This window comes from Podarcis filfolensis (assembly GCF_964270895.1).
Source record: "Podarcis filfolensis genome assembly, chromosome: 16".
NCBI classification, from domain to species: domain Eukaryota; kingdom Metazoa; phylum Chordata; class Lepidosauria; order Squamata; family Lacertidae; genus Podarcis; species Podarcis filfolensis.
Genome location: NC_139620.1, coordinates 24116758 through 24141727, shown reverse-complemented (window position 1 = coordinate 24141727; position 24970 = coordinate 24116758). Strand labels below are relative to the sequence as shown.

General features: G+C 51.3%; 2 protein-coding genes across 13 annotated transcripts in view; one reads left to right on the top strand and one right to left on the bottom strand.

Moving 5' to 3' along the window:
• Nucleotides 1–24970, top strand: part of SELENOM (selenoprotein M) — a 175095-nt gene that overhangs the window by 66876 nt on the left and 83249 nt on the right. The window lies entirely within an intron of this gene.
• Nucleotides 1–24970, bottom strand: part of SMTN (smoothelin) — an 80427-nt gene that overhangs the window by 32494 nt on the left and 22963 nt on the right. For 10 of the 12 annotated variants that reach the window (XM_083589917.1, XM_083589911.1, XM_083589920.1 and 7 more), the window contains 10 exons: nt 22424–22584; nt 21706–21808; nt 20108–20186; nt 17996–18099; nt 15645–15729; nt 15197–15546; nt 14156–14210; nt 10699–10803; nt 5842–6489; nt 2081–2181 (listed from right to left, as the gene is read on the bottom strand). In XM_083589917.1, coding sequence (XP_083446043.1) covers nt 2081–2181; nt 5842–6489; nt 10699–10803; nt 14156–14210; nt 15197–15546; nt 15645–15729; nt 17996–18099; nt 20108–20186; nt 21706–21808; nt 22424–22584 — 1791 coding nt within the window. Of the gene's footprint in view, nt 1–2080; nt 2182–5841; nt 6490–10698; nt 10804–14155; nt 14211–15196; nt 15547–15644; nt 15730–16208; nt 16450–17995; nt 18100–20107; nt 20187–21705; nt 21809–22423; nt 22585–24970 lie in introns of those variants that run through there. The other 2 variants (XM_083589919.1, XM_083589914.1) reach the window with 2 other exon arrangements.

Here is a 24970-nt window from a genome sequence, read left to right as displayed (position 1 = left end):
TACGAGAACTACTGAAAAAAACCATTCAAGGATAAAGGAGACCATCCCTCCTATCACGGAGGCAGGAAACAAGGCATGCCAACAACAGATGAGGCGATCAACTTGTGTCTGAACTGAAACGCATCACTACAAATCACAGGTGAGGAATCATATTGTCAAATGGTTTTACATGGGGGGACCCCTGCAGTGAGAAAGCTAGTACATGGAAAAGAGGAACCTTTCTTCCTGAGGAGCTAGCTTTCCCTGTGCATGGATTTTTAGAAAAAAATGCTACGGGGGAGCATTTCAGCACTCAGTCCCCTACCTGCTGTCTGAAGCAGCACAGACGGGCACGGCCTCCCTCTGCTGTGGCTGCGAAGCAGGGACAAAATCCCAACCCACCACCTAACTCCTGGCTGCCAACGCTGCTGGACCACCCTGCTGCTTGTCTCAGTCGTCAGACACGCTGCAAGACAGCAGAGGCGAGGAGTGGGGGAACACACACATACATGACACAGAGTCCCGACGCAGCTGCCGCTGCTCAGATGGCCTGGCCAAGGTGCAGGGATATTGCTCAGGCTGGAGCAAGGAATGCAGGGAGAGGGACGAAAGAAAGAGGCCAGCTCCGCTCACCTGAGCGACTATTTCCAGGCCCAGCTCCAGCCTCCTGCACAGCTTCCTGAATAATGCACATGGCTGATGAAAAGAGTGAGTGATCGGATTCCCAGCCCGGGCGAACAGCCCTCTGTTGTTGTTCTGTCCCGCTCAGAGCATCCCCTGCCCTACAAACTGCCTGAGCTCCTCCTTGTAGCTGCAATCTCGCTCTTCACTTCCACCCTCCTGGCCGGCTGCCACACACACACACACACACACACACACACCCGTCCCTGGACCAGGATCCTTCCCACGCTCTCACCTGCAGTGGACAGCCACCCAGAGGCCCACCCGGAGCGAGTTGGCACAACCCTGTCGCCCGTCGGCGCAGCTCCTCGCGGCAGCCCACCCGGATTCCGGAGCCGCAGGTCGCCTAATGCCTTAACGAGAGGCGACAGGCCGGCAGGGACAAGCGGGACGAGGCATTAGGCTAATTAGCCCGGGCAGGAGAGCTGCCGGCTTGCTCCACAACCAGGCTGCGAGAGGCAGCCAGGGCATGGCTGGGAGCGCTGGCAGAGTGGAGGGGGGTTTGCAGAGCTGGTTCAGAAAAGGGCACCCCAAATGGTTCACGTCCCCCATGAGGGAAAGTTGCAGCACCTGGAGTTTTTTTCAAAGTTTAGAGCAGGGTCTTTAAGCTGTTTGGGGACTACAACTCCCATCATCCCTACCTAGCAGGACCAGTGGTCAGGGATGATGGGAACTGTAGTCCCAAAACAGCTGGAGTCCCAAGTCTGGGAAACCCTCGTTTAGAACTATAACTCACATCATCCAATCTAGCAGGACCAGTGGTCAAGGATGATGGGAATTGTAGTCCCACCCAAAACAGCTGGAGGCCCAAGTTTGGGAAACCCTGGTTTAGAGAGAAGCCGAGTAAGATTGAGGCGTAAAAAAATTATGCCTGGCAAAGAGAATGAGGATAGAGAAAAGTTTGGGTCTCTCGTAACACTATAACTCAGGGACATCCAATGAATTTTGAAAGATTCGGGACGGAAAGGAAAAAAGACCCTCTGTGGAATTCCCTGCCACAGGAGTTGGTGATGGCTTTAAAAGAAGATTGGGCAAATTCACGGAGGAGAGGGCTATGCATGGCTACTAGCTATAGGGACTACACTCTGGTTCCACCATTGGAGGCAGCAAGGCTGCCAAATCTTGTGCTGGGGTCCTGCTTGCTGGCTACCCACTGAGGCATCTGGAGGGCCCTGGTGAGAACAGGATGCCGGACATTAGATGATCACCGCCTCTCCTGCACAAAGCCTAAGCTGTGCCCTTCGCTCTGCCTCTTGCAGCTACAGAACTGACGCAGCCCTCCGCCCTCCCTGAGGCTCCACGGTTTCGTGGAGGGCCAAGGGGACTTTTTAAGTTTCCCCCACCTGCAGAAACAGGCATGATCAGAGGAAGGAAGGAAGGAAAGGAAAGCAGAAGAGGGGTAGGGAGCGGGAAGACTCACCTTATTAAGGCTGGAGCTGCTGCCGCCATGGCTGGAGCTGTCGACGCTGCTGCTGGTGGTGGTGATTCGAATGGGAGTGCTTCTTAACCCCAGGGTAAGTTCTGTGGCATAGGGAGAAGGCACAGGTGTGAGAACCAGCGGCCAGGGGTCAGGGCAAGAGGAGGGCTCCAAACTAGGGCTTTGGGATTTTGTCAACTTTTAAGCCCGCAAGTTGCCAGTCCGCATGAAATGCACAAGTTACTAGTCCACATTAAGTTCCGAAGTTATTCATTCCCTTTGTAGAAACAAGCTGGCCCGTGTGTTCCAAGGGATACCTGAGCTAAAGAGCACCAAGTCCCTTCTCCCCAAAGCTTGCGCCTACCTGCTTGGCAGGAGTAGGTAAGGAACCACAAAGGACACAAGCCGGGGAGGGCATGTTTTTTCACCAGCGTAGACTTGGCGCATTGCCACCTGCCCTTCTCCCCAAGCCCTGGAGATTTGGTGGGCTTCAAACCAGACGCTTTTTAAAAAGCGGCTGGTGCTCTCCTAATAGAAAACAGAAAGCGGCAAGCTGCAGTCAGGTAATGTAGCGGAGATCATGGAATATATCCAAGTTTCTGACATCGTGCGCCAGCCTTCATAACGCTCCAGGAATGAGCCTGTTCTAGATGGGGAAGGGAGTGGATAGCTTGGCAAATCGACTTTCAAGCTCCAAACCCACCAAGTGCCCAGAGTTGCTTTCTCTAATCTGCAGCCTTTCCAGGTGTTTTGAACTACAGTTCCCATCAGCTTTTATCAGCACAGCCATAAGGCTGACGGAAGGTGCCTTCCAAAACATCTGGAGGGTGCCAGGTTGGCAGACGTAGTCGTAGAGAATTGGGTCAAAGCAAACATTAGGATGATTAAAGGAAACATCACCGCGATGCGGTGTTTTGAACTTTGACGTGGTTTTCACGTATCACTGTTGCGTTCCTCGCTTTGACATTTTAAAATGAAATTGCAGCATAAAAGGGAACATGCATGTGTATGTTTATATCCTGCCTTTTTCTCCCCGCTCCTCATTTAATCCCCTCAGCAACCCTGTGAGGTAGGCTAGGCTGAGAAGGTGCGACGGACCAAAGGGGGCAACCCAGTGAGCTTCATGGCCAAGAGGGGGATTCGAACCCTGTTCTCCCATGTCCTAAGTCCGACCACAGCACCACCAAGGGCTCAAAATAAAAAGTCAAGACTTCAAAGGCTTCATGGGGGATGGGTAATCTGAATTTGCACCCAATCCCTGAGAAGATCAATCCGACGCACTCCGGCCACAGCGACAGAAGTTTATCCCACCAGGAACAGGAAAGTTTCCAAGCGCGGAGACCACACACACACAGGAGCTGCTGCACCCAGGCCAACCTGTAACCGGCCTCCCTGTCTCTATCTCACTGGAAACATCATGCAATTACAGTGGTACCTCTGGTTACGTACTTAATTCGTTCCAGAGGTCCGTTCTTAACCTGAAACTGTTCTTAACCTGAAGCACCACTTTAGATAATGGGGTCTCCCGCTGCCGCTGTGCCACTGCTGCGTGATTTCTGTTCTCATCCTGAAGCAAAGTTCTTAACTCAAGGTAGTATTTCTGGGTTAGCGGAGTCTGTAACCTGAAGTGTATGTAACCTGAAGCGTATGTAACCCGAGGTACCACTGTACGGCAAAGTGTTCTGGTTCAGTGGTAGAGCAAGCCCTAAACGGCCCCGGTCCAGGATACCTGAAGGAGCGTCTCCACCCCCATCGTTCTACCCAGACACTGAGGTCCAGCTCTGAGGGCCTTCTGGCGGTTCCCTCTCTGCGAGAAGCCAAGTTACAGGGAACCAGGCAGAGGGCCTTCTCGGTAGTGGCACCCACCCTGTGGAACACCCTCCTACCAGATGTCAAAGAGAACAACAACTACCAGACTTTTAGAAGACATCTGAAGGCAGCCTTGTTTAGGGAAGCTTTTAATGTTTAATAGGTTATTGTATTTTACTATTCTATTGGAAGCCGCCCAGAGTGGCTGGGGAAACCCAGCCAGATGGGCGGGGTATTAATAATAATAATAATAATAATAATAATAATAATAATAATAATAATAATAATAATAATTGCAGAAGTTCCCAAGTTCAATCTCCCGAGACGGCTGGAAATGATTCCTACTTGAAATAGCTGCTGCGGAACAGACAAGCATCCTGATTCAATATTAGGCAGCTTCCTATTTAATTCAGCTCTTTAAAAAAAACCAAACCAAAACCCTGGGGACTAAAATCTTAATTTATCCTCAAGAGAAGGGCTGTAAACTCAGCGGCAGATTATCTGCTTGCTTTGCATGCAGAAGGTCGCAGGTTCAATCTCCGGCAGCCCCTCCAGGCGGGGCTGGGAATGTCCCCTGCCTGGAAACCCCGGGAGACCTGCTGCCAGTCAGTGCAGACAATGCTGAGCTGGATGGGCCAACAGTGTAAGGCAGTTTGCTACATGAAGCCTATGCAACCCGCAGCTGCAAATTCCCACTGGCCAGAGGAGAAGCCCCCGTTGCCCAAATCTCTAGCCTTTTAAACCTTACGGATAACAGATATTTTCCCTTATAAAGGGGCAGCGGCAACCTGGGAGCAACTAGGAGAGGAGAGTGCTTTAAGTCCCCGCAACAAAATGCAATTTTGCAGAATAGAGGGTTGTAGCTTCATGCAAAAAGCACTGGCAGAAGGTCATCGGTTCAGCCTCTCCAGGTTGGGCTGGGAAGGATTCCCTGCAGAGCCTTTGCTGCCAGCCAGTGAAGGCAACACTGACCTAGATGGACCAACATTCTGACTTGCGCTGCATGAAGTTACTCTGGAAGGGGGTTCCTGGTGCAAAGCAGCGCTTGCAGCTCTGCAGGAGACAAGCCTCTGCCGGCAAAGCAGAGGCTGTGATTTCCATGCAGGCTCATGGCATTTTGTCTCAACTTCTCTGAAGATTCTCGACTCTCCCTGCAGAAGGTTTGCCAGACCAAACTACACCCACCCACCCACCCAAGTCTGTCCTGCAATTTCATATTTTGGGGGCAAATCGGCTGGCATTTTGTGGGCAAAGGCTGTGAGCTTTAATGCGTGCAGAAGAGGCAGAAATTCAACAAGCAGGTAGTGCCACAGATAGGGGAAGATGCTTCTCTGAGCAGAACTTTAATCGGGGGAGAAATCCACAAGGTGCAAAACACGCATTCTCTGCCCTGCCTGCCGTCCTGGAAATTCCACTCCTTTCGGCAAAATTCTCCTCACTTGCCTTGAAGGTTCCTACAAGACCAGATCCACTTCAAAAGTCACTTTATGGGATGTCTGGTGGCAATTGTGCCATCATGGAATAGTTAGAGTGTCCGACTAGAACCCGGGAGGGATTGAATCTACACTCAACCAGGTGAAACTCACTGGGCAACTCTGGATCAGTCACGATCTCTCAGCCTGACCTACCTCACAGGGTTGTTGTGAGAACGGAGGGAGAACCACATGCGCTGCCTTGAGCTCTTTGCAGGAAAGAAACACAGTAAATAAACGATTCTGTCCAAAAGGAGCCAAACCGAGAAGAAGCAGAATCACAGAGTGGGGGGCAGGGACCTCATGGGTTGTCTAGTCTGACCCGATGCGATGCAGGAATCACTGCGAACGAACTGCTAGGTGCTCTCCCTATGGAACTTCCACAGAGCGGGCAAGAAGTGCCTATAAGACACTTTTGCCCCTGTGCCAACTTCCGAGGGCGCCGGACGGTAACGCAAATGCACAGCCCGAGGTGCCACTCACCTGCCCGCTGGTTCCCTGGGGTCCCCACGATCTGGCTCCTGAGGGGCTGGCTGCGGCCATCCTTGATCTCGATGGTGAAAAGCGTCTTCATCTCGTCGCTGGGCTCGGCAGCGCCGAGGTTGCGCGCTCGGGCTGGCAGAGGGCTGCGGGAGGAGGAAGAGCTCAACGGGGGGACATGGGGCTCCTTTGAGCCGGAGGAGCTCACCGGAGTGTTTTCAGCAGAGGGGCGGGCAGGTGCCCACTTGCTCCCCTGCCATTGGCCGGCCTGGCTCCGCCCCCGGGGGCCGGACGCCTCTTTAGGGCCGGCCGGACTCTCGGCGGGAGGCCTCACTGTCCCGGTCTTTGGCTGGATGGCGGAGGGCTTGGCTGGCTGCTGCTGCTCCTCTGCACCCCGCTGCCTGCTGGCATCCTCGAGGGCACGGCCGGCAGCGCCACTGCTGCCACCCCGTGCCCCGACAGGTAAGTCTCCTGCACGCGGGGGGTTCAGGAGCTGTTGCTGCTGCTGCAGGATCCGGGCTCCTTTGCCCACACTCTCCGCCTTCCGGGGGGTGGCCGCAGAGCCCGCCGGCTTGGGGGGCTCTGAGCTGAACTTCCGTGCGCGGTCCAGCACAGAGCCGGATCGCTGGAAGGGCTGATCCCGCCGGGAATCTGCAAGACAGAGAGAGGGAAAGGGGCGTGCTTGTCGGCTTGGGAACAGAGGAGAGTTTATGCATCACATAAGCTGGGAATCTGGCCAAGAACGCTTCTGAGCTCCTCCCAGAGTTTATACGCACTTAAAACAATAACAGAAGGAGCATCGCCAGCACAGGCAGTGTGAGCGACTCCCAGAGTGCTTCCCTGTCCCAGGAAGGAAGATCAAAGTTAGGAAGCCCCAAATCCCCAGCTTGTCAAAGAAACATAGAATCGTAGATTTGGAAGGGACCCTAAAGGTAAAGGGACCCCTGACTTTTAGGTCCAGTCGTGGCTGACTCTGGGGTTGTGGCTCTCATCTCGCTTTATTGGCCGAGGGAGCCAGCGTACAGCTTCCGGGTCATGTGGCCAGCATGACTAAACCGCTTCTGGCAAACCAGAGCAGTGCACGGAAACGCCGTTTACCTTCCCGCCAAAGTGGTACCTATTTATCTACTTGCACTTTGACGTGCTTTCGAACTGCTAGGTTGGCAGGAGCAGGGACTGAGCAACGGGAGCTCACCCCGTTGTGGGGATTCGAACCACGGGCCTTCTGTTCGGCAAGTTCTAGGCTCTGTGGTTTAACCCACAGCGCCACCTGCGTCCCAGTAGGGAATGGACCCTAAGGATCGTTTAATCCAGTGTTTCCCAAACTTGGTTCTCCAGCCGTTTTCAGACTACAATTCCCATCAGCCCTGACCACTGGTCCTGCTAGCTATGGATGATGGGAGTTGTAGTCCACAAACAACAAGGTTGGGAAACACTGAATTCTAGCTCTACGCCCAGCAATGCAAGAATATGCAGCTGGGGATCGAACAGGCAACCTTGGTTTTATCAGCACAGCGCACCAGCCAACTAAACAACACATTTCCACCACACGTCTTAAAAGGGCATTGGGTGTTGATCAGTAGGGCGCTTCATAGGAAACTTTTTTTTTAATGCCTGCTCCAACTGTCTTATCTTACTACACTAGGGATTTTATAGCGATAACTGAAATTTCATACATATCAGTTAATATCTTGAGCCTCCTCCACAAAAATAAATGTTTACTTGGCCGTTTTCCTATGTTGTAAAGGCTGAAATTTCAATTCAATTCAAGTTTTTTATGAACCGCCCAATTGATCAGCCAAAGGCCAGATGAAAGAGGAACATTTTGGCCTAAGGGTTATAATGAAGGCACCAGGTGAACTTCCTTGAGGAGAGCATTCCCCAAACCGGGGCGGGGGGGGGGCGCACTGCAGAGAAGGCCCGTTCTCGTGTTGCCACCCTCCAGACCTCTTGAGGAGGAGGCACATGAGGAAGGGCCTCAGAAGATGATCTCATGGTCCAGGTAGGTTCATATGGAAAGAGGCGGCCCCTCCTCACACCACCCCCAGCAAAGAAACGCTGCCCAGCTGTGCTGGCTAAGGCTGAGAGACTTTGTAATCTATTCCCACTCTTTGGAACTCCCTGCCGATTGATATTAGACAGTGTCTTCACTGCACTCTTTGTGGTGTCTGTTACAAAAAAAAATTGGTTTAGGCAAACGCTATTCAGACACATAAAACGCTGACAGGTGTTTTGATTGGAAGGGGGAGTTTATCAGTGATGTTAATTATTTTTCTGAAGGTTGGTTGTTTCTTTTTCTTCCTATCTTTGTTGTTTCTATCTTTTTTTTTTAAAACTGGTGATTCCATTGTTTAATTTTTTTAATGAGGGTTTTCTTTTTCTTTTCTACAATCCAGCAGCATACACAAGTTATTAACTAAAAAAAGCATTATGTACTATTAAGATTAAGGGATGCGGGTGGCGCTGTGGGTTAAACCACAGAGCCTAGGACTTGCCGATCAGAAGGTCCCTGCGACAGGGTGAGCTCCCATTGCTCGGTCCCTGCTCCTGCCAACCTAGCAGTTCGAAAGCACGTCAAAGTGCAAGTAGATAAATAGGTACCACTTTGGTGGGAAGGTAAACGGCGTTTCCGTGCACTGCTCTGGTTCGCCAGAAGCGGCTTAGTCATGCTGGCCACATGATCTGGAAGCAGTGCGCCGGCTCCCTCGGCCAGTTAAGCAAGATGAGCGCCGCAACCCCAGAGTCGGCCACGACTGGACCTAATGGTCAGGGGTCCCTTTACCTTTGCTACTGAGATTACTATGTACTATTAATGACTTGCTGTCATTTTCTGTATTGTTGTTAACATTTTGTAAAACTATTTTTATTCCCTTTTCTAACATTTACTTAAGCAAAAAATGTATATGCTGCTTGATTGTTGGAAAACCGCTTGGTGGTTTGCAAATATATAAAAGAAAGCTTTTTTAAAGAAAAGCTCAATTTAAAAACAGGTATAAAAAGGTACAGTTAAGTCTAGTCGCAGATGAATCTGGGGTTGCGGCGCTCATCTCGCTTTCAGGCCAAGGGAGCCGGCGTTTGTCCGCTTCCGCAGGCAGTTTTTCCGGGTCATGTAGCCAGCAGGACTAAACCGCTTCTGGCGCAACGGAACACCGAAACCAGAGCAGCGCACGGAAATGCTATTTACCTTCCCATCGGAGTGGTACCTATTTATCTACTTGCGCTGGCCTGTTTTCTAACTGCTAGGTTGGTAGGAGCTAGGACCGAACAACGGGAGCTCACCCAGTCGCAGGGATTTTAACCACCGACCTTCTGATCGGCAAGCCCAAGAGGCTCAGTGGTTTAGACCACAGCGCCATCCTAAAGAGTGATAAAACACATCTCAGTATCCTGAGTGTCTGGGTAGTCTTGCTTAAACAAAAATGTTTCTACTGAGTAAAGCAAAAGCACTTTCCTGATGTCCAGGCAGAGAGTCCCAAAATGTAGGTGCTATTATACTAAATGACCAATTTCTTCCATGCAGAATGGCTGTGGCTCAGTGGAGGTGCTTCTGCTATGTATGCAGAGTGTCCTGGATTCAAATCCCCGCAATCTCTTAAGTAGGGCTGGGAGAGACCTGAAATGCTGGCGAGCTCCTGCTGCCACCCAGTGTAAACGACATGGAGCTAATTGGAGCGAGGAGGGGACTCGGTATAAAGGCAGCTTCCTATGTTCCTGTTTCAAAAGGGTTGTGGCTTAATGGTAAGAGCAGCTGCTTGGCATGCAGAAGGCCACAGGCTTGATCCCAAACAGCACCTCCCGGTAGGGCAGAAAACGTCCCCTGCTTGAAACCCTGGAGAGCTGCTGCCAGTCAGTGTCGACACTACTGAGGTAGATGGACCAATGGTATAAAGCAGCGTCATATATTCCTATGTCTACTGTTGGGCCTGGATAGCTCAGTTGGTTAGAGCATGGTGCTGACAGCGCCAAGGTTGCAGGTTCGATCCCCATATCGGACTGTTGCATATTCCTGCATTGCAGGGGGTTGAACTAGACCAGTGGTTGCCAACCATTTTTTGGCCATGCCCCACCTAGGTAAAGGTAAAGGGACCCCTGACCATTAGGTCCAGTCGTGACCGACTCTGGGGTTGCGGCGCTCATCTCGCTTTACTGGCCGAGGGAGCCGGCTTACAGCTTCTGGGTCATGACTAAGCCGCTTCTGGCGAACCAGAGCAGCGCACAGAAACACTGTTTACCTTCCTGCCGGAGAAGTACCTATTCATCTACTTGCACTTTGACATGCTTTCGAACTGCTAGGTTGGCAGGAGCAGGGACCGAGCAACGGGAGCTCACCCAGTCACGGGGATTCGAACTGCCGACCTTCTGATTGGCAAGTCCTAGGCTCTGTGGTTTAACCCACAGCACCACCCGTGTCCCATGCCCCACCTAAGCATCTCTAAAATCCTGATCCCCCCGGGGACATATAATTCTTTTCTTATTCACATGGAGGAAGCCTAAAAGGCCATTAACTTGGTCTAAACAAGCTTCCAAATTGCCCCCCCCTTAAAAATCAAATTGCTCCCTCTGTGGGGCGTGTGCCCCACGTTGGGAACCACGGGACTAGATGATTCGTAGGGTCCCTTCCCACTTTACATTTCTATGATTCTAAAGCAGCTTCCTTTGGAAGGCATAGTAAAAATAAAAATAATGCAAAGCACCTGGGAGCGGGCTGAAACAAAACCCACACAATGCCATCTCTGGCACCAAGGTTCCCCTGTCCTGTTAGATAAGTAGCAACTATGCCACAGAGAAAGAGAGAGAGAGAATGAACATCCCCCTAACACAGCCACGAAGCAATCCGTTGCTAGGCCAGACGGTTCTTACCTGTGCTGGTTGCCTGGCGTGGCGTTGGTTGTGTGGTTTCACCGCAGCGGGCATCTGGAGGGGCAGGGGTCTGGGGGGCGGCACTGGATGGAGCTGCTGAGGAAACTGTCAGGGGGGGGAGAAATGAAGCTACGTTAAACGAAAGGTTCTGAAGCTTCTCAAGGGCTTAAACCAGTGGTTTGGTTTTTTTTTGGCCATGCCCCACCTAAGCATCTCTAAAATCCTGATACCCCTACCCCACCCCATGACATATAATTCTTATTATTCAAAAAGTGAACTCCTATTCACATGGAGGAAGCCTAAAAGGCCATTCAGTGTTAATAGCTCATTCTCGAATTGCCCCCCTTAAAAATCAAACTGCCCCCCTATGGGGCGTGCACCCCACATTGGGAACCACAGGGTTAGACAAAGGGGTTCTCCAGTGGGGAAGGAGCATAGCTTGGTGGCAGAGCACCTGCTTGGAATGCAGAAGGCCCCAGGTAAAACCCCAATGGCCCCTCCAGGCATCTCCCTTGGAGAGCTGCTGCCAGTCAGTGTCAAGAACACCAAGAGATGCTGAACCTGAGACCTACTTCAGCACAAAGCAGGCGCCATCTGTCACTGAGCTTGTTGCACCTTCCACTTTAAAAAGAGCTAAGATTCTAGTCCTCATTGTTCTGGATAAAAGGCCAGATTGAAGTGGAATGTAGTAGTAGTAGTAATATTATTATTATTATTATTATTATTATTATTATTATTACTAATAATAATAATAATAATAATAATAATAATAATAATAATAATTTATTTATATCCCGCCCACCCCAGCCGAAGCCGGGCTCAGAGCGGCTAACAACAATAAAAGTAACACAGTTTACATAAAATCACAATCAATTAATTAAAATACATTCTAAAATCAATTCATTCTAAAATCAATGTAGGAAGCTGCCTTATACCAAGTCAGGCCATTGGGTCCATCTAGCTCAATACTGCCCACCCGGACTGGCAGCAGCTCTCCAGGGATTCAGGCAGGGGTCTTTTCTCAGCCCGAGGATTGAACTCAGGACCTTGCGCAGGCAAGGCTGATGTCGTGTCACTCAGTTTCAGCCATAATAATAGCTGCGAAGGGGCGTGATGGTGCATGGCCTTAATAGACAATAATGATGCAAAAGGTCTTCAAAAACATGGGATAGCAAGACAGCCTGTCCCAGTTCCCCACTTTTAAGAATTCTCGTTGCCAGGGGTTCCCATTCCATGGTGTGTGTGTGTGTGTGTGTTTGTTGTGCAAGAAGAGCCACAACTTCTGCCCTGCGGCTGAACTTTGGGGCCAGAGGAAAGGACGACTCTTCATAATTATTCCTTTCCGACTGTTATTAAGCACTGGATTTATGATTCGCCCTCCCTCCCGAAAGATCCCAGGGTGATGAACTGCAGAAGAGCAACAAAAGACGTCAATGTGTTTTTTTATTTTTAAAAAAACCACCTCCCGTCGGTTTCCGCAGCCGGCCTTGCCAAACTCTTGGGAGTCTCTGCACCCTTCGGGAAAGTTAAGAAGGCGAGAGGGGCAACAAGGAACGTGACTGAAGATTGGAGATTCAGTCAAAGTGGTGGGAGAATGTGTTTGCAAAAGGGGGCCCTGGAGTCTCCTCTATCTGCCAGGGAACAAGGGGGGTGGGGAGAGAGAGACACTGGGAGAGAGCAAAGCCCAGAGGAGAAAGGAAGACGGGATGGGGGGGTGAGAAGGCAGCTGAGGATGGAGCGAGGAGCCGTTCCTGACCTTATTGGGAGAAGGAATGCAAAAGGTCCAGCTTGGCGGAGCAACAGATTCCCTTTCATGGCCCTTGGAGGAAGCCTTAGACGCTGCCTGGCAGAAGGGGGAAAGGCAGGGAGGGGATGCAAGGACAACCGCAGAGAGAGGCCCAGGGCCCAAAACAAGGGGGCATGTCTCCCTGGGCCAGGGCAGACCCCAGACTCCCTTTGCAGCAGATCCGGGTCAAGGGACCTGACTACGTATTTGTGGAGTCTGACAGAGGATGGGGCAGGGGTGGCCGGAGTTTTTCCAAAATTGCAGCTGGGGTGAAGAGAGGACGAGGTCTAAGGCTTGGGCAAGGATGTTGCTGGGATTAAAGGCTAGATGAGGCATCTCCAGCCAGATGGGTGGGGGTATAAATATTAAATTATTAAATTATTATTATTATTATCTCTCCCGGGCCTTGCGCTCAACTCTCGTAAGCAAGCGACGCCGCGCCGTCAAGGCCAGCCTGCGGCCAGAGAGCTCTGGGATGCCTTAGAGGGCCTGCTACACACACACACACACACACACACACACACACACACACACACACCGTGATTCCAGACACGGGTAGGGTTTCTAGAAAGTAAGGTGTGGGCTGCCGGTTGGGGCTGGTGGGAGTACATGCACGATGAACACACAGCTCTCTTTCGGCAGAAGGGAAAGGACGCCACTCCGGGATGGAACACAGTTCAGCGGTAATGCATCCGTTTTGCATGCAAAAGGTTCCAGGTTCGATCCCCAATGACATCTCCGGGTACGGTTGTGAATCCCTGGAGAGCTGCTGCAGGTGGGTGGAGGCAGCACTGGCTTAGGTGGACCAATAGGTCACTGGCCGGGCATCTGCTTTGCGTGCAAAAGGTGCCTGGCTCAATCCCCAAAGGCATCTACAGGTAGGGCAGGAAGAGGCCCTGGTCTGAAACTCCGGGAAGCTGCTGCCAGTCAGTGTTGACAGTACTGAGCTAGATGGACTTAATATAAAGCAGCTTCCTGTGATATGGGGGAAGGTCATAGGTCAGCAGTAGAGCATCTGCTTTGCATGCAGAATGTTGCAGGTTGAATTCCCAAAATCTCCAGGCAGGGCTGGGAAACGCAGGCAGTTGGTGTAGACCAGGCATAGGCAAACTCGGCCCTCCAGATTTTTTGGGACTACAACTCCCATCATCCCTGACCACTGGTCCTGTTAGCTAGGGATGATGGGAGTTGTAGTCCCAAAAACATCTGGAGGGCCAAGTTTGGGGATGCCTGGTGTAGATAGAAAATACTGAGCCAGACTGACCACATTTCTGACTCAAGTATGGAAAAGGGCCACAAGCTCAGCCGTAGCGCATCTGTTCTGCATGCAGAAGGTGCTGGGTTCACTGCCAGGCAAAATCTCCAGTTAGGACTGGTCAGGAAATATCCTTGTCCAAAAACCACTGGAGGGCTCCTGCCGGTCAGTGTAGACAACACTGAGGTAGATGGAGCAAGGGCTTTGGCTCCATCGAAGGCACATTTCGACACCCTCATGTTTGGGGGCCTACAATTCCCCAGCCACACTGGCTGCGGCTAACAGCATATCTAGTGCAGGCTGACCCACAGCATCCCAAAGGCAGCCCCCCTCTCAATAGGCTCAGCACCCCCAGTGCAACCCAGCACCCATCAACCAATGTCCACCAGCCGGTTATGCTTGGCTCAAGACCTTACCGCTTTCTCTGCTGTCCACAACACCCACTTCCTGCTCGGGGGCTTGAGGTGCATCCTGCGGGAGGTTGGAGAGAAAACAGTGTAAAAATCGAACCCATTGCCCAGCCACACAGGTTGGCAGATCTCAGAAGAGCAGCCAGAATTCACCCCACCAGATCTGTGTCTGCCCCTCTCTTCCTCACGGGCCAAATTTTGCCTGAGGCAGGTCCCACCCACCTGCTGATCACCCGATTTGTTGCCTTTACAGTGGTACCTCGGTTTACGAACTCAATCCGTTCCAGAACTCCGTTCTTAAACCAAAACCGTTCTTAAACCGAGGTGCGCTTTCCCTAATGAGGCCTCCCGCCGCCGGTGCCCTTCCACCATTCGGATTCCGTTCTTAGACCGAGGTAAAGTTCTCAAACCGGGGACATTACTTCCGGTTTTGCAGAGTTCGTAAACAGGGCTGTTCTTAAACCAAGGTACCGCTGTACAGTGGTACCTCGGGTTAAGAACTAAATTCATTCCGGAGGTCCGTACTTAACCTGAAACTATTCTTAACCTGAAGCACCACTTTAGCTAATGGGGCCTCCTGCTGCCGCCGTGCTGCTGTCGCACAATTTCTGTTCTCATCCTGAAGCAAAGTTCTTAACCTGAGGTACTATTTCTGGGTTAGCGGAGTCTGTAACCTGAAGCGTATGTAACTCGAGGTACCACTGTAGTAGGTGGAAGGGCAAATGATGCCTTCTTCCCTCCTTACCAGCCACACCCCCTCGCCCCAAGGCCACACAGCACCTCACGTGCACCCTGAAAGTTCGTGCTTGCCTAAAAAGTGTCCTCGAACTCTCAAAACGAAGGATGGGGAGCTGCATAGAAACTACACTATTGTAAAATGTGAATTCATTGCCTCACCCACTTTGACCCCTGACTTCTCGCAGCTCCGCCATGTGGCCCCTGGAGAGTTGCCCAGAAGGGAAGGTGGCCCTTGGGTGGCAAACCTCTACCCACAACTGCACTACTCATCCCCTTCCTGTGAGGTTAGGGGGAATGGCGCCCACGTACCCGTTCTCTTGGAGTCTCTTCGCTCGGTAACTTCGGAGAAACCTCCTCTTCCTGGGAGGAATCGCTCGCTGCGCTCAGAGCAGCTGGCTGCCCTTGCGGAGGCTGGCTGGCAGCGGACCCTCCTTCGGGAGCCCTCAACCCCTCGCTGTCTTCTGGAGTGGAAATGCGGCCGGTGCCCGTCTCCTCCTCGGAAGCGGGAGGGGATTCAGTTCTGGAGTCGCTGTCTCGGGAGCTGGCCTCGGCGCTCGACTCTGGATCCGGCCCGCTCTCTGACAGCGAGGGTGGCTCGGCGGGTGCTTGGCCGGCGACAGGGTCCAGGAGCAGGAGCGTTCCCGCGGGGGTGGAGGAATCTGCCGGAAAGGATGGACGGGAAGGAAGGTCACGACTGGCGGAAGAAAGAAACCCCACCCCTTAGTTCCCCGACCCTTGATCGCAGAGGTAGACTCACCCGGCATGTCTGCTGGCTTCGCTTCCTGACGCTGCTGGCTTCGCAGCTCCCGGATCTGAGCCCTGATCAATTCCCGCTCCTGCACCTGAGGAGAGATGAGAGAGAGAAAACGCGGCGTCAGCCGGCATCACTCTGCATACGACTCGGCGACCTCACCTGAGCACACCTGCAGCCACAAACATCCAGCCGCATACTGCCACACCCTTTCGATCCGATGCCCGATTAGAAAAGTAGCTTCCAAAGAATGGGCTTTTCATCCTTACGGGCGTCTGTGCATGTGCAGAGTGGCAGCACTGACATGCCTTTGCAACGGCAAGCCCAGAGGCAAGAGGGTTCTGAATCGGCACAGAATCAAGGAACCAGGTTTTTTTAATTTCATTTTTTAAGCAAGGTCTTTATTCACCTGCGGGGAGGTGTCCCCAAATCACCACACAACAGGTCAGGTGTAGCACCTCAGAGAAAGAATCTGAGAGGCAGACAAAGGTTTGGTGACAGCCAGCCGAGGGCAGCATCCAGCAGACGTGTGTACACACACACACACACACACACACACACACACACTACCTTGTCACACCCATCCAAACGCTCTCCTCAGGTCCTGCTCTCCAAAACAAGACGAGTGTCCAAAACTATGGGAGCCGCTGAAATTAGGGAGCCGATCCCCCTACCACAACGAACAATTAGGCAGAGCGTGCATCTATGTGGGAGCGGTTGCTAAGCAACCAGATGCAGCCCCCTCCTCAAAATAATCCATCCATCCAGGTTAACTCTGGGTTGCTAGGCAACCACAGTCCCTGGTCCCCTGACTCTTTTTCAAAGATGCTGAACAGAATGTGGGAATTTGGGGGGGGGATGCACGGAGGGAGGAGAAATTTGAGAGGGGGCTTTGAACGGGGGGAGGCAACAGGGGAGGGACCACCCGCACGACCGTTTGAAGGCAGCCTTCGCCAAGCATCCAGTGCCCTCCAGGTGTTCCTGGACTACAACTTCCACTGGCCACGGTCAGCGCTGCCATTTTTAGACTGCAGCTACCAACTCGGCTGGGGTGGAGGGTGGGCTGGAGGGAGTTGACGTCCAAAACTACCGTAGGGGCCCCCCATCCACGCCCCATGTCTTTTCCAAAAAGCAATCTGGCGGAGGGAGGTAGTGATTTGGATGGGGGCCGCAGCATGTGCCTGTTTAAATGGAGATCACGGCTCTCTTTTTAAAAATTCACCATGACTGAATAAGGATGTAAATGTACATATATATCTGCCTGTCTTCGTGGACTGGAATTCAAAGTAAGCAAAAACCCCACAGAGGGAAGACAAATGTTTCTGCAAGTCCATCTAGGTGGGTGGGGTGAGCTGGGGGGGAGTGTGAGCATGGCAACTCCAGACATCCTTCATCAGAAACAAGGTTTTAAGCAAGGACCTGGGCTAGACCAAAATCTTCCTCTCTCTTTTCCCTGAGAGAAAACTGCCATCTAGTGGACAACCCGCACCACTGCTCGGGAAACCCAAATCTGCAACGCTGCATTTCCTGCAAACCCTGCAGGACGCAATGCTTGCAGGTGAGCCCAGAGTCCTGCCAAACTGAACAAGGACCGAAACGGCAGCAACCAACGGCCCTTCCAAAAGGAACCCCTGCAAACCACACAACTTGGCTCACCCCAGACCTCCTAGGAGAGGGGCGGGGAATCTGTGGCCCTCCAAGCTAAATCTCCCACCGTCCCTGACCCCATTAGCTCTGCAACAACACCTGGACAGCTCAGGTGGCCGGGGGGCCTTACTTTGCAGGCAGTACGACCCAGGTTCAGTCGCTAATGGCATCTCTATGTAGGGCAGGCAGAAAATCCATGCCTGAAATCCTGGAGATCCGCTGCTGCTGCCAGTCAGTGTAGGCAATATTGAGATGGATGGATCAGGGGATTACATCTAAGGCAGCTTCCCAGCAGGGACATAACTAGGGGGTGGTGAGGAAGGCTCCCGCCAGGGGTGCTGACGGGGCAGGGGGGGCAAAATCGGCTTTAAAATATATCCATAAATATGTCTATAAATAAAAACATCAATTATTGCCTCATAAGAAAAAGTTTTAAATAGAGGGTCTTTATATGATATGCAGGGGCCCTGTTTTTCCCTATTTTTTTCAGTGCCATATTCCTTTTTACTTAAATTTCACAAACTCCAAATGTGCACTATTTCACACTGCGTACTTTAGACTCAACGACGTTTTGGCCAATCTGTGAAAGAATTCATTACAAGGTGAAGTGCGTGAGGAATGGAATGGGTGGAGGGCGGGAGGTTGGAGGAGAGGCAGAAAGAAGAGCTGATTTGTTTGTGACCCTCTTTTTGCACATGACTTCCGCTCACCTCAGAGATGCCCCCGTCCGCTGTGTTTCCTTCCCTTCCTTTGACCCCCAGGGCCTCATCCGTCTCCCGCCGGTTGTAGTAAGCTTTCCCCGCCAAAGCTGCAGCTTGAGAGAGGAAGAGAATAAATAAAGCAGGTTTTGCCTCTGGAGGTTTGCTTCCCAGCACATATTTGCAACTCATCGCATGCAGCCCTCAACTGACTTCCGCAAGGCCCCCGTGCTGCCTCTCCTCTGGCCAGTGGATCCTCTTCCTCACCACAGACTCGCACGCTCTTCAGCTGTTCCCACCATCCTTCCGCCCGCTGCCACACAACTGAATGGCGGCGGCTGAGGAATGCACCAATCAGCATGCCCCGCAGCTGTCCTCACTGCCAATTGGTTGGGCAGCATGCTTTTCTGCATAGTTGACAGGCAGGTGGGGCCCAGGCCCGCCCACCACCAGCATGGATCCGGCCAATGGCCTATCTAGTCCAGCATCCTCTTCTCCCAGTGGCCAACTAGATGCCTCAAATGGGAAACCCGCAAGCAGGATTCTCCCCAAAGAGCCATTTTCCCCCTCTGCAGTTTCCAGCAACCAGAATTCAGAAGCCTTGCTGCTTCCAATCATGGAGGCAGAGCGTAGGCATTATGGCTGGTAGGCACTGAAAACCTCCACCACCTCAAATTTATCTGATCCTCTTTTAAAGCTGTCTACAGGGCTGTCTTGGGACGCGGGTGGCGCTGTCGGTTAAACCACAGAGCCTAGGGCTTGCCGATCAGAAGGTTGGCGGTTCGAATCCCCGCGACGGGGTGAGCGCCCGTTGCTCGGTCCCTGCTCCTGCCCACCTAGCAGTTCAAAAGCACGTCAAAGTGCAAGTAGATAAATAGGTACCGCTCCGGCGGGAAGGTAAACAGCGTTTCCGTGTGCTGCTCTGGTTCGCCAGAAGCGGCTTAGTCATGCTGGCCACATGACCCGGAAGCTGTACGCCGGCTCCCTCGGCCAATAAAGCGAGATGAGCGCCGCAACCCCGGAGTCGGTCATGACTAGACCTAATGGTCAGGGGTCCCTTTACAGGGCTGTCTTACCCATAGGCACTAGGGGTGCTGGGCACCCGGGCACCGGGCTCTCAGGGGCGCCAGGCCGAGAGCCCGGGGCCCGAGAGTTGAGTCTGGAGGAGAGCCCGGCCGTTGGTTGGAGCACCGCAGCGTGGTCTTCTGCTGCAGGTGGCTCTGCGCCGCGAGTTCGGGGGCGACTGAGCCAGCGAGATTCTGAGGCCTAGGACTGGGCAACGGGGTGGTGGATCTTTGCACCCCGGCGCCGTATATGCCTAAGACTGTCCTGGCTATCTAGGTTAGTGGCCATCACTGCCTCCTGAGGAAGTGAGTTCCGTAGTTTAACAATGTACCGTGCAAAAAGGTTCTCTCTTTTATCTGCCCTGAATCTTCCAACTATCGGCTTCACTGGATGTTCCCGAGGGTGGAATGCAACAATTTTTTAAAGCCATATTTAAAACAAGTTTGTTAAAGAGCCACAATAATACGCTAGGTCCTAAATATATATATATATAATAAGCAACAAATACAAATGAGCAAAATGGTCTCTCGGGTGTTCCTTCCGCACTTTCGCCAGCCCCCTCCTTTCCGGCCCTCACAATTCATGGAAGACACACACAAACACCCTGGGGGGCTTCAGGTCTCTCTTCCACCCCTTAAGTCAGAGCCCATCATACCTTCAATTTCTTCACAATAATATTTATTATTTTTCATACAAAGACATAACAAAAGAAAAAGTTAACAATAATAATAAAAAATAAAAGGAAAAGGAAAAAAGGGGAAAAAAGAATATAAAACATAAAATACATCAAATCACCACATAAACAAAGTTAATTAATTAATTAAAATCCATCTTCATAAACATATTACTTTACTTCCTCAAGTCTCTTCCATCTGAATTTCTTAGTAATTATATATAGCAGTTTCCAATATCATTATTTCTTAAAACCATATCACAGTCATAATCATGTTTCCTAACTTTTCTTATCGTACATTTTCTTATTTATTTATTTAATCCCAATTTAGTCCTAAACCTACTTGATTCCTTCAAGTGATTACATATCTTTAATATTCATCATACCTTCAATTTCTTCAGCACGCAGTTTGCGAATGGCGGCACGGATCAGTTTCCGTTCCTCGTATTCGCTGGCTGCCCGCATCTGATGGGAGAAAAGGAAAGGTCAGCCATTTTTACAGGTTGGCTGAAGGCCTGCCTCGTTCTCACCAAGTCAAGGCCACCTCTGGGCCAACTGGGCACAGGCAGGATCGATGCTGTGAGCCCCGACCTGCACATGAATACCCGCTGGTTAGACTAGTGTGTCATTTTTATTCATTTTTTTAAAATGAGGAGAAACGTGGTTGATCTCCACATGGTGAAACGGAGGGGCCAACATTGAGAAGACCCTGCTTCCTTATCAAGGAGGGACCTGTTGGCTGCAAAGCACAGCCAGACACCCTAAAATGCAGCACTGAAGGGGTAGGGTGCAGAGACCAAACATGCCCCCCCCCAGGCATCTCTATCTAGCCCTGGGTACTTTCCCAAGGACACACATCTTTGAAAGCCACACCCCCTCTCATTGGGCCACACCCCTCTCCAGCCTTGCTTCACACCTTCCCTGGATACTTTTGAACAGCTGAGATTTTATTATTCTTATTCTTATTTCACAAAATTTAGGCACTGTTTGATTGCAAAAAAGGGGGGGGGTTACCTCAAAGGTAAAACAATAAAATTATCATTCGAAAAAATTCACAGGTAAAATAACAATAGAATAAAAGCAGATTAAGACTTGCATCAACATTCTAAGCATCTGGGTGGCCTTATCTATTTAAAAAAAATGTTTTTAGCGGGCTCTGAAAAGAGTACAGTGACGTCGCCTGCCTGATATCAAGAGGCAGGGAGTTCCATAGGTGCTGCCTCACTGAAAGATCGATTTCTGACAATGGTGAACAAGATGTGTCCTGGGACTCTAACCATGCCTCTTACTTGCGTGGCTGGAGGCCAGAAAGAGGTAATGGAGTGTCTGCAGAAACCAGCCTAGTGTCCTAAGGCAAAGTGCACGTTCATTGCTCCATTTGACTTTGACTCTGGCCCTACCCGCCACCAGCATGTGGCCTTCAGAAGGTTGTCCAGGAGAGAATGTGGCCCTCTGGAGGAAAAGTGCCCCCCCAAATCCCTGAAATACAGGGACAGTTACATGAGCTGGCCACTAAATGGCACTCTTTCCTTCCCAAGGCACTTGGCAGCGGCCGGGGAAAGAGACAAACAAGGCAGTTATCTCCCCAGAGCCTGGAGAATTTCGGATCCAGAACTCACGGCCAGCACAGACCCAAGTAAAAAGCTGCAGGAAGGAAGCCAGCAGCCTGCCACTTTGCAATCGTGAAGTTCATATTGACATCTGAAAATTCAGAGCGTTTCCCAGAGAGTTCCCACACTAAAAGAACCCATTTCTTACAAGTGCAGATCGAAGCGGTCAAGTGGGGGTAATCTCGGAAGTAAACGAGTACCGAGTATATTGCAAACTGAGACAGTTTATACTGAGAGAGGATGGGGCTTGCCCAACAGCAAGAGACAGGATTCAAACGCGGGACTTTGGCTCTTTGTTCGGTCTCTTTATCCCCTCTGCTTCAAAAGCCAAGGCAGGCACGTTCAAAAGAGGACAAGGTCCCCAAGCCACTCACCAAAGCAGTCAGTTCCTCCACATCCTGGATGGTTTCCAACTTCCCGGATAGGATGTCCAGAGTTTTCTGCTGCTGCTTCTGCTCCTCCTCCAGCCGCAGTGATCTGTAGGGAACAAGGGAGACATCATCAGGTGGTGGGGTGATGGCTAAGATCTATGAGACCATCGGCCAGTAAGCTGGCAGGGAGGCATCTTGCCTGACCCCCTCCAGCATATCAGGGACAGAAACCTTCCTAGAAAGTCGCTTTATACTGAATCAGATCAGTGGGGTCCATCTAGTTCAGCACTGCCTACACTGACCGGCAGAGGCTGTCTGGGATTTCAGATGGAGATCTTTCTTTCCCATCCCTACCTGGAGATGCCAGGAATCAAACCAGCAACCTTCTTTCTGCATGCAAAGCAGATGCTCTGCCTCTGAGCTACAGCCCTTCACTATCCCGAGTCAGACCACTGGTTCATCTAGCGCAATACGACCTACACTGGCTGGCAGCAGCTCTCCAGGGTTTCAGGAAGGGAGTCTTCCCCGATTCGCATGATACGTGTGTAGAGGGCAACAATGCACATCAGCAAAGCCACCTGCAACCCTAGAGATTCCGCAACCCTAGAAATTCCGCAACCCTAGAAATTCCGCAACTGATTCTGCAATTATTTAGAAGTAGTGGGGGGAGAGGCTAAGCAAGCAGATTAGAGGGGGAAAGAAAGGGGTTCCCAGGACCCACCTCAGCACGTTCTCCTTGTTCTCCTGCCGTTCTGCACAGCGCTCCGTCCGAAAGCGCTTGGATGCCAGCGCCTCCTCATCTCGCTCCAGTTCCTGCCGGCGCAGCTCCCGGATGGCGGAGCGGATCTGCCGCCGCTCGGTCAGGTCCAGCGTGGCCTCCAGCTGTGTGGGGAGGGAGGGGTGGCAGCAGCGTAAAAGGCAAAGGGTCACTCCGAGATGGATAAAGGGCAGCGTAGAGACCGGCTCCACCCACCCCACTCAGGCCCACCTCGGCTCAAAACCCTCGAGATTCCGGGCGACGCCGCACACAATGGAGGCAGTGTCCCGGCTGACACAGGGGACCAGTGTCCCTGCAGCCACCCACTCTCCCGGCACGGAGCCCAATGACTCACGCACGCGACTGCCACTAAGCCTCGGACGGTGCCCAGGAGACCTCCACCCAAAGAATGGCATCGCTGGGCACACACACACACGGGAAAATCCCTAGAGGTGGTGGTCTCAAATTGGGAACCACAAACCCCACACAACACTTGCAGAGGTCAAGAGGCAGGGATAACCTCTCCTACCCTCTGGTTCCGAGCATGTAGCGGACGGTCACCATCCCACTCTTACTTACCATCCCAGGCCGCCCATCTGCGGCCACACTGTCCTTTCTTTTATCAGATCAAAATGATCAGACAACAGAAAAGGTTGCTAGGTTTATCAAGGGTGCAATCAGATTAAGGGCCACTATCTGAACCATAATCTTGGTCATTTGATTGCCCTTTTTACCCATTGTATTGTCTTTTTAATTGTATATACTGTTTGTATATACAAACATATACGATATGGATATACAAACATATACAAACTGTATATCCCTAAAGGGACGCGGATGGCGCTGTGGGTTAAACCACAGAGCCTAGGACTTGCCGATCAGAAGGTCAGCGGCTCGAATCCCCGCGACGGAGTGAGCTCCCGTTGCTTGGTCCCTGCTTCTGCCAACCTAGAAGCTCGAAAGCACGCCAGTGCAAGTAGATAAATAGGTACCGCTTCGGCGGCAAGGTAAATGATGTTTCCGTGCACTGCTCTGGTTCACCAGAAGCGGCTTAGTCATGCTGGCCACATGACCCAGAAGCTGTATGCTGGCTCCCTTGGCCAGTAAACCGAGATGAGTGCAGCAACCCCTGAGTTGGCCACGACTGGACCTAATGGTCAGGGATCCCTTTACCTTTACCTTACTGTTTTTTTATTTTGCTATGGCCATTGGCTAACACAAATAAAGTTCATCTCTCTATTTTCAAGTAGATTTGTGGCACCTGAGGCCCATCTGCTGTATACCCTTAAAGCAGTATCGTGCTGGTTTAAACAGCCAAAGACGGCTTCCTGCAAAGGCTCCTGGGAAATAAAGTTTGCGAGGGGTACTTTTAGGAGGTCCCTATTCCCTCCCTCGCAGAACTACGGTTTCCATGGTTCCCTGGGGATGGATTGTCAAGCCGCTCCAGGAATTGCAGCATCAAAATTACCAATAAAAATTGAACGTTAAAAAAGAGCAAGGGCTGCATTTGCACCATACATTTAAAGCGCTATGGTGCCGCTTTTAAAATTCTTTTCGTTTTTTGCATGAACCTTTTTTTTTGCCCAAGAAGCAACATACATGGTTCTCTCCCTCCTCATTTAGCCCACACAACAACCCTGTGAGGTAGATTTAGACTGAGAAGCAGCAATGGGCCCAAGGTCACCCAGCGAACGTCACAAGGCCAAGTCAGGATTTGAACCCGGGTCTTTCCCGGGTCCTAGTACAGTGGTACCTTGGTTCTCAAACTTAATCCGTTCTGGAAGTCCCTTCCAAAACCAAAGTGTTCCAAAACCAAGGTGCGCTTTCCCATAGAAAGTATTGCAAAATGGATTAATCCGTTCCAGACTTTTAAAAACAACCCCTAAAACAGCAATTTAACATGAATTTTACTATCTAACGAGACCAATGATCCATAAAATGAAAGCAATAAACAATGTACTGCACTCACACAATCAATCAATCAGTAGCTGAACTGGGTTCCACACAGTCACAAAAACAAACAAAAAAGCCGCAAAAACAAAAACGCAAAATAAATAGCATAAACAGAAAGACCTCAGCATAACACTCAAAATGGAAGTGTGGCACTCAGAATGAAGCACGTTCGGCTTCCGAAAAAGTTCGCAAACCGGAACACCTACTTCCGGTTTTGCAGTGTTTGGGTTCCAAGTTTTTTGAGTACCAAGGCATTTGAGAACCAAGGTACCACTGTACAACACTCTAACCGCTACACAACCCTGGGCTCTCATTTAAACTGTCATGGCTGCACACCTTTTCCTCGTAGGGAAATTTCTGGACTGCAATTCCCATCATCCCCAGCCAGCGTGGTCTGTAGTCGGGGATGATGGAAAAGTGTGGTCCAAGAACATCTGGAGGGAGAGACATCCCCTGATCAAAGCCAAGCCACCACTGCGGGTGTCTCGCTTCCTGCTGGGTGTGTCCACGACCCTCCCTCTCTCAATCTCTCTACCCCCAGCCCAGCCCTGTACAGCA